At 35.6% G+C, this 14,638-nt stretch overlaps 2 protein-coding genes across 8 annotated transcripts in view; both read right to left on the bottom strand.

The window, feature by feature from the left end:
- The window catches only part of LOC138135356 (zinc finger protein draculin-like), a 218,590-nt gene that overhangs the window by 148,453 nt on the left and 55,499 nt on the right, over nucleotides 1-14,638 (bottom strand). The window lies entirely within an intron of this gene.
- The window catches only part of LOC138135355 (zinc finger protein draculin-like), a 49,803-nt gene continuing 36,320 nt past the window's right edge, over nucleotides 1,156-14,638 (bottom strand). Inside the window, exon 3 of the mRNA XM_069054064.1 lies at nucleotides 1,156-6,223. Within this exon, the coding sequence (XP_068910165.1) occupies nucleotides 4,830-6,209 (1,380 nt within the window). The 5' untranslated portion in view covers nucleotides 6,210-6,223 and the 3' untranslated portion in view covers nucleotides 1,156-4,829. The remainder of the gene's footprint in view (nucleotides 6,224-14,638) is intronic.

The following is a 14,638-nucleotide window of genomic DNA, read 5'->3' on the forward strand; positions in this document are numbered from 1 at the left end:
CAAAACAACCCCCCCGTTCGTTTGCCGCGTTTGGTCCAACGTTCTAAAAATAGTCGACGCCGGCCGGAAACGGCACGGTACTTCTTTACTTACTCTTAATCTAATCTTAAGTACACAGAAACTTATCTGGGTTCTGCAATTAGGTCGAATGGTTCCAGACGTTTTAGCCTATGCACTTCATTGGTTTCGCGCACATTTAACTGGTTAGCCAACACATTAGGGTGCACTGACACTCTTTCGCTGTATTTCGCATTGAATCGATGTATGGCTTCCTTGATGGATTCCAGCGGTATGTCACGCTGGATCGCTTCGTTTGAAACGTAATATGGCGCGTCACACACACAGTACTTTGTTTTGGAACCTTTGCAGGATGTTAATGTTGGACGCACATGTAGTTCCCCACAGCTGAATTAAATACTTCCACACAGGCTTAAGGATGGACTTGTACAGTAATACCTTGTTGTCCAAGGATAACTTTGACTTACGGCCGATCATATGGCTTAGTTTAAGTCCAAGCTGGTTGCGTTTGGCGCATATGTATATGCTTCTTCCATGTCAGGCGTCGGTCCAAATGCATGCCGAGATATTTAGCATCTTCGACTTGTGGCAGCTGACAGTCGTTAATCTTCACAGGCGCACAAGTTTCTCTATATAATGTAAATGTCATGCATGGACCTATGTAGTTTCATCATAGGTCCATGCACGTGACACTTACATTACATAGAGAAACTTGATGCGTCATGTTTTTAACCAGTGCTGAATTTTATTTAGGTTAGTTTGCAGGTTTCTTGATGCTGACGTTGGATTAGTGTGGAAGGGCAGAATACCAGTGTCATCAGCATATGTTGCCACTGTTGTGGTTTTTGTTGTTGGTAGGTTTGCACTGTTTGCAGTGTATAAAAGGTATAATATCGGTTCAAGCACGCTTCCTTGGGGAACACCTGAGTGTATGGGAAATAAGTCGGTATATTCACTGCCTTGCTTTACTTAATTTAATTAATTGATAGTAGGGATGAGGAAAAAGCTTTTTTAACTTGACTTGAGGCCAGGTAGCTCGGTGGCCGCATGGCTGTCGGAGAAAGTACTCCGAGGTCGCGGTCCCGATGCTAGTGGGTTCGAATCCCACCGAAGGGGGAGGATTTTTTCAAAGGAAGGAAACTCCGCCCGGCCATGGATGTGTGTGTATGTCTCCTCGGGGCTGACGGTAGGGTGGTGGAAGGAAGAATCAACACTCTTTCGGCCACCACCGCGAGGTCAGCACGGGTTCGAGTCCCGTCGGGAAGGGCGCCCATGGGTGTATAAATGTTGTTGTGTATGTCTGTGAATGTGAGGTGGAATGGGCGTGGGTGGCCGGGGAAAGTGCCCCGGAGCCCCGTCGCATCACCTGAAGAAAGGATATAGGCAAAGGAACAAGGAAATGAATTGAAAAAAAAACGGCCGACCGAAAGGTACCGTAAAAGCCGTATGGCAATAAAAACGGGAATGGCAATTAAAAAAAAAAAAAAAAAAAAACAAAAAAAAAAAACTTGACTTGAGGCCGTAGTGCCATACCTTCTAAAAAGCTTGAGATATGTCAAGGAAAGCAGCGGAGCAGTATCTTTTGGCATTTAGATTTAGATCTTTATTAATCTGGTTGACTAGTCTATGTACTTGCTCTATTGTTCCATGTTCATTGCGGAAGCCAAATTGGTGGTTTGGAATTATTTTGCTTTCTGCTATTATAATGTTGACTTTCTTGACGTATAACTTCTCAAGAACTTTGGCGAGCATAGGTAATAAGCTTATGAGCCTATAGGAAGAGATATGTTCTCGCTTTTTCTCAGGTTTAAGGATCATGATGATTTGAACAACTTTCCAGATGCTGGGGAAGAAGCTTAATCTCAGTATTGCATTAAATATGAAAGTGATTAGATTATGGCATCTTTTTCAGACAGTTCTTGTAGTATTTTTCCAGAAATTAGATCAAATCCTGGTGCCTTTTTGATGTTTATTTCTTTCATTATTACCTGTTTTGTATCTTTAGTTTTCAATTTACAGTGAGGTAATTCCATTTGAAATGGGGCATCTAGGAAATCCGCTATCTCATTTTCCTCTTGGGTGGAGAGCCCTGAAGGGCAAGGTTTGAATACATTTTCTGGGTGTTCCGAGAAGACTATAGCTTTTCCTTTGTCATTTCTGGTCCAGGTATTGTCCTCATTTTTAAGCTTCTTGTGGCTGTCCAGAGTGGGTAGTCAGTAGTGTTTGTTGACCTAAGACTTTCCAAGTATTCTTGAATGCCTCGGTTCTGTTCTTCTTGGATCCAGTTAGTTCTTTGGTGGCTTTATTTAACTTTCTTTTGTTTTCTTCAGTTCTGCAAAGAAGCAGAACAATTGACGGTTTCCAACGTCTTCTCAGCCTAGGATTTTATTTGAACGCCCGATATATTAAAAAAAAACTTAAACTTTTCCAAAGATATCTTCAAAATAAATATCATTCCACTTAAAAAATATAATAACACAAACTCACACGTAAATTTCAAAGATTTCTTCTAGTTCGGAATCAGATTCTTCACGTAGGTCTAGGATAAATTGATCATTTCCTTTTCTGATTATTTCTCCCAATGACCTGTAACCATTTTCGTATTCGGTCACTTTCTTAATATGCCAGTCTTCGGCGATAATATTGGCAACTTCTTCCGTAACCAAATTTTACTGCCCGGACGAATTTGGGTTTCATATTCGTTTGTTGAATTCGTTTCTTTAATTGAGCCCACATAAGCGCAATTAGATTAAAGATGCAGAAATATGGTGGTAATCTGACGACCGTATGGTAATACGAGTACTTTTGGGCCTTCATGTCTACAACAAACTCCTTTTCAAACGTTTTTGTGTGGAGAATTTTCAGCAGTTGTTTCTTGGTATAGCCTTCTTTAAAATATACATTGTGTTCCATTAGAAAAGCCTGGATTTCCAATTTCCTGAGTTGAAGCATTATCAGGAACAATAATGTGAACTCAAACCATTGTTCAAAAATCTGTGGCGGTCGTGAAAAAGTAGGTAAGTCAAATAATTTCAAAAATGAGTTAACGATGTTTACACCTTAATAATAAATCATGGAATTAAATAATTCAGATTTTCACAGTTTAAAATTTACTTATATTGAAAGCAAGTACAGGTAGAAAGAAGTTTCTATTTAATTACAGGATTATAGGAATGATGTGGAATTTTGAATCGTTGCCCTGAAAAATTTACATTTTCGACTTACCTACTTTTTCACGACCGCCACAGAAATATGAGAATCTATGTTCTTGTGGTAGTCGACATTACAGTGCTCCATTTTTTTCCCACATGATTTTAATCCATTGTGAACCCATCCATCGCTGGACCCACAATGCAGAATTTCTAAGCGGGTTCCTTTTTTACTTGAACAATCTGATCAGCCTTTTTTGGCGGTATCATGTGTATGATACCAAGTTTTATCTAAATAATAAATTGGTCGATTTTCAGTTCGATATATTTGGATTTTCTCTAAGAATGACCGTCGCCAATTTACAATTCTTCGGCTTTCCATGACTGCCGCTGTAGACGTGGTATATTGAAATAATAATCATAAAAACAGAAATTTATTTAACACGCATTAATGTACACAAAACAAAAAAACAGAATGTGTCGTAAAGACGCACGATAGAAGTGAAACTTTTGTATTGCAGGGAAACATTGTAATTATTCATCAATCACTTTTAAATAGCATATTCGCAACAAAATTGTATATTTTAATGAAGAAAATAAATTATAAACAACGATAACACTAAACAATATCGAAATGCGTAACTCATTGTTCATTTTTAAGTCTCCAAATCCATTTATCGACATTATCGATAAATGCCGTGAGTGTGACAAAGACAGAGACACTGCTCCCACTCGACCCAATAGTGTTTACCCCCACCACTTTTCGTCACACAAAAAGGTTGCCGATCAGAATTTCAAGACCCTCCCATAAAAAGTTTCACTTCAAAAAGAAAGAAACAGAAAGTAATCAATTTATTAGTTAAACTTCAGTGTATAAGTGCTAAAGTGCTTTGCTAACGCAGAAGCCTGTTTTTCTACAGTAACCCTGCTATACTTCGTTCAGCGAGAGATTGTAGGTTTGTTACCCAACACTACAAAATGCACTAGAACACATTAATTAGAACATAATTTCAGTGCAAAAATGTTACTGCTTGAAGGATATAATTTCAAATTTTACGTGCGCTAGGTACTACTTTCTCTACGTAGAATTTAATGATTTTTATGTCAATCAATCTCTCGCTGGACAAACTATTTATTATCTGTTCACTTTGATTGTGACCGCAACGAAAAAAATAGTAGGCGCTGTTTAGCTATGTGCTGCATACGTTTTCCATTAAACTTTTGTGTGGTGTGAACGTGATGTGAAAATGTCAAAACTTGACAATGATGGTAAAGGAATGATCTTATGTATTTATCAATATTAATAACGGAAATTAATATTTGAAGTAGGAGAAACTAAAAACGTCAGTCTGATTCTGTGATCACGTCTGTTGAAAAGTGGGGTAATGTCCAGGTAGATTACTCAATGTCAAAACCTCAAAACCTCATGCAATTCTCGACATACCGTGGAATATATGTGGAAAAAACTGTAATAAATCGACTTCTTGATTTTTCAGGTGTACTCTATAATTTTGAAATTAACTGTACATATTGACAACTGAAACACTAAAATCATTCTTTTTATTTCTTATGACTTTAAATTGTTTCTGTACTTTGTTTTAAAATCACATTCGTCACACTGAAACACCACCTGACACCGATCTATATTGTTTGGAACAGTTCTCATTTGAGTCTTTTCTCAGCGTTGTATTTAGGTAGTACTTTTGGTTTTAGACAAACCAGACGTTGCTTATGTTCTTTTAAGTAGTCGTTTTGTTTCGTTTTAAATTCGCACTTATCACAGCTAAACCACTGAACAGTGTTTGCTGAGAAATGACTTTTCTTATGTTGTTTAATGTTTGTGTTATATTTCGTTTTGTATTCGCATTTATCACAGCTATACCACTGGATGGCATCTGCTGAGAGATGAACTGTGACATGTTTTTTAATGTTGCCTTTATATTTCGTTTTGTATTTGCATTTATCACAGCTATACCACTGGACAGCATCTGCTGTGAGATGAATTCTCTTATGTAGTTTAATGCTTTTGTTATGTTTCGTTTTGAATTCGCATTTATCACAGCTATACCACTGAATAGCATCTGCTGAGAGATGAATTGTGTTGTTATGTGTTTTAAAGTTGCCCTTATATTTCGTTTTGTATTTGCATTTATTACAGCTAAACCATTGAACAGTATCTGCTGAGAGATGACTTTTCTTATGTCGTTTAATGTATTTGTTATATTTCGTTTTGTATTCGCATTTATCACAATTATACCACTTGCTGGCTTCTGCTGAGTGATGAATTGTGTTATGTTTTTTAAAGTTGTCCTTATGTTTCGTTTTGTATTTGCATTTATCACAGCTATACCATTGGACTGCGTCTGCTGAGAGATGAATTTGCTTATATCGTTTTAGGTAGTGGTTTCGTTTCGTCTTAAATTCGCATTTATCACAATTATACCACTGAATGGCAGCTGCTGAGAGATGAATTTGCTTATGTCGTTTTAGGGAGTCGTTTCGTTTTGTTTTAAATTCGCATTTATCACAACTATACCAATGGAAGTGGTGAAGTGACTGCTTTGCGGCCTGGTGTTTTTCCAAAACTTGTGCCTCCTTTGTCTTGGAACAGCATTCGCATTGGTACCACTCTTCTTCACTAATGTTCTCACATTCTTCTTTTGTGTTAAAACATGAACCATCCAAATGTTTAATCCACATTAAAACGGAATATGTTTCAAAAGTGCACTTCTGACAAATATAGCTTTTTACAACAGTGTAATTTTTTGGCTGATCTTGCACGCAATCTGTGTCCTTTCTGTGATATTCCCTGAGATGTTGCTTGAAAATTACCACAAGATCGGTTTCAAAATTGCAGTCCTTGCAGTAGAACTTTTCCAAATCGTTTCTTTCGCTGCTTAATGATTTGAGTGGCAACGGGTGACGTTTCGCGTGATTCACCATGAAGAAAATTGATCTGGTCACGTAAGGACATCTCTTACAATTGTGAATCTTTCTGTAGTCACACTTCGGGATACTCTCGCTATATTCCAAATTTTGCATTTTGATTTTATAATCTGAAAATTTAATTTCATGTCAATACAAAAAAACTAATCAAAATAATATTACAAAATATACAAATCTTGACTTATCTACAGAGCGCCCAGAAATGTGGTAGCAAGTTTTTCGATTGGTTCCGCAAGATGACACTTTTTTACAAAGACCTTTTTTGTGCATGGCAACGCCGCTATCTAAATTGAGATAAATAAATGTCAAGAATTGTCAAACGTAAAACATGCAAATTTAAATTTTATTGAAAAGTAGCTGACCCGACAGACGTTGTCTTGTCCAAATCTCAATACCTGTCCTAAATTTTTTTGCGATCGTTTTGTGAATTTGTGAAAAGCTATTGGAAATGTATAAACAAAGTAAAAATGAGGAGTTTTACATGGGAGATAAATTTTATCGGTAAAGTATTATTATTCTACACTGATGAAATGCTGGAAATGTGTAATATTCCAATCAGAATTTCATGTCAAACAAATGATTTATTTTCTCCTATTAAATTTGAAATCACAATGAATCTCAAGCAGTAATATTTACATTTCGATTGCAAGATCGATGTTCAAGTACACAACCCGATTGGTTTGATTCACAATTTGACATCCAGCTGTCAAATGACATTTGTACATGAAGGCAAATAAATTTGTCCGAATTTTCCGACTTGCCTTTGTAATTGTCCCGAATTTTTTTTTTCGAAAACCCTAACGAACAAAGCAAAAAAAAAAGAATTACGCATAGTCATCGTTCGAATCCTGAGTTATGGTCTTGAGTTCATACAAAAAAGCACTTTCAGTTTTTCAGAGTTATTTTAATTTACTTTTTCCAGATTTTTCTCCAAATCTTCCAGATTTTTTTTCTATTTCCATCTCGGGAGCATATCGAACAAAAAAAAAACAATCGTTCCCATCGTCAGTTATGATCGAAAGTGCATACAAAAATTACAATTTTTGCAGTTTTTCCCGAATTTTCTAATTTTCCGGGCAACTTTCCCAGTTTTTCTTTAAATAAAAACCTCATTCGGATTATTACGAACATTAAAAAAAATAGCCAAATCGTTCCAGCCGTTCTCATAGAAAAAAGCACTTTAAACTTTTCCCGAATTTTCCAATTTTCCGGTCAACTTTTCCAATTTTTCTTTTAAACCTGATTCGGACTATTACAAACATAAAAAAAAAGAATTAGCCAAATCGGTCCAGGCGTTCTCAAGTGATGCGCTTAACCAAGAACATTATTTCATTCTAAAATTTTCCAATTTTCTGCGCAATTTTCTTAATTTTTCGTTCCGTAAGAACCTTCTACGAAGTACATATTAGAAAACATAAAAAAAAAGATGAATGAAATCGGTTAAGTCGTTCTCAAGTTATGCCGTGACCAAGGGAAATAGGGATTCATTTTTATATACCGGGTGTCCCAGAAGTGCCGCATGATACTTTAATAGCGTATTCTGGAGTGAAAATCAAGACTAAAATTGAAAGAAAAAATGTCGAGGGTCCTATAGTATCTATAATGTAAGCGATTTTCGCTGACCAATCATAAGACCATTGTTAATTGCTTTATTAGGTAAGCTCATTAGTTTGTTTCATTTCCATGGATTTTCATAATACGATAAAATTCTTTGAATTATTTGGTCCGCTGTAATCGAATAATAAATTACATTGTGACATTTCTTAACGTCATTTTGACAGTAATATTTTTTCATTAAATCCAAAAGTGAACAGTTTTGAAAATGTTTACCGCTGCAGAGTACTATGATATGCTCATAGTTTATGGAGCATGTGGGGAAAGTGCTTACGCAGCCGTAGAAGCTTACGCTGCACGTTTTCCTGCAAATGTATTTTTGCGTTTGGTGAATCGCGCTAGGAATACGGGGAATTTAGTACCTCAAACTAAAGGAGTTGGTGGTGTTACACGAGAGGCTCGCACTCCATAAAATGAAGAGGCTGTTCTTCAGACTTTTGAGGAAGACGGAACGTTAAGTATTAGAAGCGTCGCTAGTATGTTTGACATTTCAAAAAGCACAACACAGCGGATTCTAAAGGATAATCGACAACACGCTTATCATTATACACGTGTACAGAATCTCTTGCCTGAAGATCTTCCTCTCAGAGTGCAGTTCTGTGAATGGTTACTGCAACGACATGAAGCAAATCCCAACTTTGTAAAAAGTATTTTATTTACGGATGAATGTTTTTTCTCAAGAAACGGAACATTTAACATTCATAATTATCATGTATGGGTAGACGAAAATCCACATCATGCAATTCATGTTAATGCATTTCAACATCGGTTTAGTATTAATCTGTGGGCTGGGATTTTAGGAGATTCATTGGCAAGTGTTAATAAACAAACGATTATCAGATAAAATATCGACTGTAGAGTTTCAGGTTGGTCCGTTTGAATTTCCTCCAAGATTAAATGGTGAAGTCTATGCCAATTTTCTTAATGATAAATTGCCTGATCTTCTAGACGATGTGCCATTGCAATTCTTGGCACATCCCTGGTTTCAACACGATGGTGCTCCAGTGCATTATACAACTCAAGCTCAACAAGTCCTTGATAGAAGATATCCTGATTCTTGGATAGGACGTGGTAGGCCAATAAATTGGCCGGCTAGGTCGCCTGACCTCACACCTTTAGACTATTTTTTGTGGGGTTACATGAAAAACAACTGGATGATAGATTGCATGAAGCTTTGGCAACAATTAGGTACACCTCAAATGATTCAAGGCGCCCAAGCAAGCTTAATAAGACGAGCACGCCTTTGTATTCAAATTGGTGGAGGTCATTTTGAGCAATTATTATAACAGTATCTACGAATTGTTAACTGTTATGGTTTTTGATTGTTTATTAAACTTTTTTTTTAAATTCTAAAAAATCAAAACAATATTGCTTTTCTGTTTTACCCTGCTTAAAAACCAGCTTTTGTTAAGGCATTATTCCAATCAAACATGAACCTCAATATTTGTCCCTAGTTTCAAGGAGTGTATTAACGTTTGTCAGCTCAACATTTACGCTTTCATCTTAGGGTGACGTGCCTCAACGCAGCTATTAAAAAATAATGTCACATTGACACTTCATTTCTGTCAAGTACAGTGGACCAGCTAAATTTATAAGATTTTTGAAAAATGTAAATGTAAGCTGTTTCCTAGCAACTAGTCGGATTACTTAATATACCTTAAAACAGGTTGAAAAAAGCTTCACACGATTGGTTAATTTCAATAGTTTACCATTTAAATACCCTACGGCCCTCGACATTTATTCTTTCAAATTTAGTCTTAATTTTCACTCCGGAATACGTTATTAAAACATCATGCGGCAGTTCTGGGACACCGGTATATAGATGTTCAAATTGACCACCATTATGCTCAATGCATAACTGAACCCTTCGAGCAACATCTAGACAAAATTTAATGCCCAAATCGGGGGTAAAAATTGTTCGGAAAACCTCCTTAACATATTCTTTTGAAAAAATTCAAAAATTGAATGTTGCAAGATTGAACAAATTTGGCTTTTCGAAAGTGCCCTCTTGTGACACTTTGTGTAAAAGTTGCTACCACATTTCTGGGCGCTCTGTAGTTGTAAATTTTGATCTGCTCAATTTACTGTACTACAGTGTGATCTACAATCAAGTTTTACAATGTCCTTCCAATTAGGGATACGAATTCAATCGTCTAAATATGCTTTAAGTAAAATTAAACCATATTTGATAAATAAAAACTTTATGTGTTCTTTAGCAGTTAAGCCATACTTTTAGTTTGTGTTGGACGAGTGTATAATACTTTGTATTTTTTTAACATAATAAACTCTACTCTACTCTACAATGACTGAGTCTGTTGGCAATGAAACAGTTGAAAAATACTCGTGTTTTTGTCTTGTAATTGGCACTTACCGGATGTTTTAACTTGACACGACATTAAAATAGTTATTTAAACATTAAGGGATGTGTTTGCAATAGCAATAGAGTTCGAGACTGGTTAATATTTACCTCCCGAATTGTTTATTAGGAGTAACTTTTTTCCATTCTCAAAGTTATTTTGAATTGCATAGTTTCTTTTTAATTTATTAATTTTAAATATTTGAATAAAATATTAGTATTATCCGTTCACTTGACATCGGCAATGTCAGGTTGACAGGCTATTGGTAATACATATTTAAAATCCCTATAATTTTACTAACTTGGTAATTTACGTAGAATAATGTTTCCACATTGGAGAAGTATATGGGGCATTTATCTATTGCTGATGTTCCTCGTGATAGACCATAGGGGAAGCGGTTAAATATTGGGTAATAAATTCATTATTTCACTTTTTTAGAGGCTTTTCTGTAATAGGGATAATTTAATTACATATTACATATTTCGTGTAACTGATCAGTAATTGTAATTGATAAATAAATCGTGACAAATACTTCAAATGACCCTACATTTGACTCGAGCCGCCACTGGGACATTTTCACTCCTAGGACTTGAAGTACTTCTACTACGCTCAGAAAAAAAAAGAAACTTTAACCGTCTCTATGGAGATACATTGGGGCGCGATTTTCGACCGCTTGAATATAAAATAACTTGAAACACCAGTTTATAACCCAACTTCTTTCTATCTGACAGTAGTAATTTATTTATCACTAGATTTAATGTACACTCAAAAGAAAAGTCGAAATTTTGATGTACAGTTCGAGACACGGAATTTCGGGCATCCCTGTCAATATACCGTCAAAAAATGTAAAATAGGCTTTATATTATTAACCTCAATTTTACGGTTTGCGACGATTTTGATTGACATGCGATTGACGTGAACAGAAAATAGATTTTAAAATTTGACTTTTGAATGTCACGTTGACAATAAAGATGTAAATCACCATCGCAATTTTTTGAAGTGAAGTTGAATTATGCCCGAAATTCCGTGTCTCTAACTGTACCTGCTATCGCTGGCCAAAAAAAACTCGTACAGCCAAAATTTTAGTATTGTAAATCAAAGTCTACAACGTCAAACGTTACTGTCAGTGTCAAAGTCAATGCAAAAAAATGGGTCTATAGTTGGATGACAAGATTTTAGACACGTCTTATGCTGGTCTTTATAACCCACTAATCCTTAGGCTTCCAACATTTGGGAGAGCCCGTTGCTGTCGGCCCTCATAAATAACTCAAATTATTGAAGGTTCAGAAATGGGCCGTATTAAAACATTTCGTACTGGGGGTCTTCAACGCATTTTTGTGCTCTGCAATTTTTGCGAAATTATAAAAAATAGGTCGCACAATCCAATGGATTTCACAAATCTATTATATGTAATGTTTTTTGAGAGCATCTTATGATACCATCAGCTGTCAGTTGATTATACAAAATAGATATAGTTGGAACCGTGTTATTTTTGTACAAAGTGTCTATTATAAAACAACATATATCAAGAGTCCTGTGGAATTGTGCGGCTCTATATTTTTTTTGGCCGAACCATGTCAAGTCGTTGAAGCCGGCAAATTAGATGTCAAATGACAAATTAAATGTTAGCGTCAATTGTGAGTTCGGCGTCTTAGTTGTTTTGCTTGTAATTTTATTCAACAGTCTTTATCAAAACTGAAACGTTTTTCCGCATAAGTGTGAACTGTGAATACCAACAAGTGACGAAGTAGGAAGGTACGACATTTATTTTCGTACGTTTACAGTAAGTAATAAATAATCTTTTCAGTAAACCGCAATGGTTTTATCGCCAGAGAAAAACACCTTCATTGTGATGTCGTATTACCGAAATGGTATCCTGCAGAATGGAGAGTGGGTTTATTCTAATAAACGCTTGCAAAGAATTTTTCGGAAAATTTCCAAATGATAACATGCGAAAGCACATTTAATTCCACATGTTAAAAGGATGGTGGATAGATTTGTGGCAACTAGAAGTATCGAAAAAGATAAAACTGTAGGAAGACCGCCAGTGAATGACGAAATTGTTGAAGATTTACGCCAACGAATGGAACAAAACTCAAAAAAATCCCTTAGGACTTCAGACTGATGTACCACCATAGACAACACAGTAAACCTATAGAACGCAAACTCCTATGCATTTTATCGTTTTTTTTTGGAAACGCACCCACCACAAGCCGTCAGGGGACGCTGCTGTTTTATAAAAATAAAAATCGCGGAAACTTATGCCAAAATTAAAAAAATATATACATTTTGACATATTAAGTCATAAATTAATAATAAATCTACTGTTACGAGAATTTGCAGAGTGCAAAGGTATTTAAACCATGTGGAACTCGCCATAGATTTTCAAATCCAATTAAATATCCTGGGCATTTTATGGAATGGATTAAAAACACGGGTAACAAGCAGTTATCAACTTTGTAGCCTATTAAAGTGTAGGTATAACAGCTACACTGTGTGTGGACTTCATTTTACCAGCAAATACTTCGGCACGAACAATAGATTGCTGAATGTGGCCGTATCCTCGATTCAATACAACTTCCTTCCTTTTCCAGTCCAGACTTACTTCCAGTAATAGTAAAAAAATATTGATAATTATATTTTAACTGAAAACTATTTTTTATAGAGTTTTCATCCGATCTACGATATTTCTACTGAAGACGCTATAAGTAAATTGTGTAAATCCTGTTTTATGTAGTAATGAAGAAGAGAAATTCTTGTGAAAGTTTCAAAAAGAAAATGAGAAAAGCTGAACATAATCAAAATTATAAAAAGCCAGAATGTTAATCCAAAATTCGGGCTGAAACTGCGGGCTGCAATGTACCGAAAACGTTACATGCAAAATTCGATGTAAAAATAAAAAGCAAAATTTTGAAGGTGAGGAGGTGAGTCTGTTTGTCGCAATTGAGGAAAAGAAATACCAAACCAAAATTTATAAAAATGCAATGGAAATGTATCGAAAAAAATTGAAAATAAAAACTTCAAAATAAATGCAGTCTTTTAATTTTATTAATAAATTATTTTGAAAATTAAAGTAAATAAAAAAGCCAGGATATCCAGCTGGCTGTGTCTTATTTTGCACCTACCACAAGCCAGTAGATGGCGTCGGGACACAAAAAACTATGGGAGTTTGCGTTCTATAGGTTTACTGTGTTGTCTATGTGTACCACTCTCCACTTGTCAGAAAATTGTTAGAAAAAAAAAACCGATGACATCCTATAAAGGTTGGACTATGGATTGCTGCCTCACGAAGGAGTTTAATTGCTTTTATTGTAAAAATCAAAGAACCTGTCATTAATGAAGTTACAATCATAATCTCTGTTTTTCTATTTGTTACCACAATATGCGACAAAGCGGCAAAAATCAAATATATTCGAGTTCCACAGGACTCTTGATATATGTTCTTTTATAGACACTCTGTACAATTCATACACTTTCTGTCTGATCCAGTTAGCGTGGGTTGGTGTCAAATCTGGAATCGCCGAAACAAGACATTTCAGCCCTAGATGAAGAGCACGGGTGCCACTACGCAGGTAGAACACCCCTTAAATTTAAAAGTGGTCTCGGTCCGGCTTAAATGCAAATTCATTATTGGTGTGCTGCTCTTAAAACGGGCCGACTATGCCGAAAATAACAAATTAATGGATTTTCCAGAACTGGAAATCTACGGTTCGTACTGAGGAAAATATTGACACTGTCCTGTGTCAAATGGACGACGAACGCCAATTATTTCTCTGACAACTGTCGCAGCAGATTGAGCTAACAATGTCAACTTGTCAAAGAATTGTTCGAAAGGATCTTGAAAATTCACTAACAGATGAAAGGTCCTGGCACAGCATTCTTACGTCTATCTAAGTTATTATAGAAAATCTGGAGCGTATAATTCTCTACATTTTTTGTTCTTTATGTTTTTTTGTCAGATCAATAGTTTCGTAGTTACAGCCTGTAGAAATCGAGAATTTCTATTATTTTTCTACTAGAGTTTGGAAAACTTCAACATTGTAATACTAATTTGAGTTAGGAAAACTGAAAAATTTCCTACTAAGGGCGGAAATAATATTTCAACACTAAAAGTTCAATTTTGGTCGTTTCCTGGGATATGTAACGTAAAAACTGGTATTTAATTGAGACAAAAGCTTAAACACCTTCACAATTTTTCATTAATAAATTGTTTCTCTATGGTAACGAAAGCAGAACAATTTTGATTTCGCTTTTTAATTTAGAAATAATTAATAGTACATTAAAAATATCCAAATTTTATGTATTTTCCAAACTCCAGTAGAAAAAATCATGTGTGCAATTCGTAGGAAAAGTGTTTTTTCCGTACTCGACGCGTTTTTAATCTCGACTTCGTCTCGATTAAAAATCCCGCATCTCGTACAGAAAAAAGTCACTTTTCCTAACTTATTGCACAAATAGCTATTTTGTACTATTTATTCTTTTCCACACCACCACAGAGGTAGAGCAATAGGGTGCGTTTTTTTTACGTAGTGTCCCCGGTGGGCATAGTCCACG

This window comes from Tenebrio molitor, chromosome 7, assembly GCF_963966145.1.
Source record: "Tenebrio molitor chromosome 7, icTenMoli1.1, whole genome shotgun sequence".
NCBI classification, from domain to species: domain Eukaryota; kingdom Metazoa; phylum Arthropoda; class Insecta; order Coleoptera; family Tenebrionidae; genus Tenebrio; species Tenebrio molitor.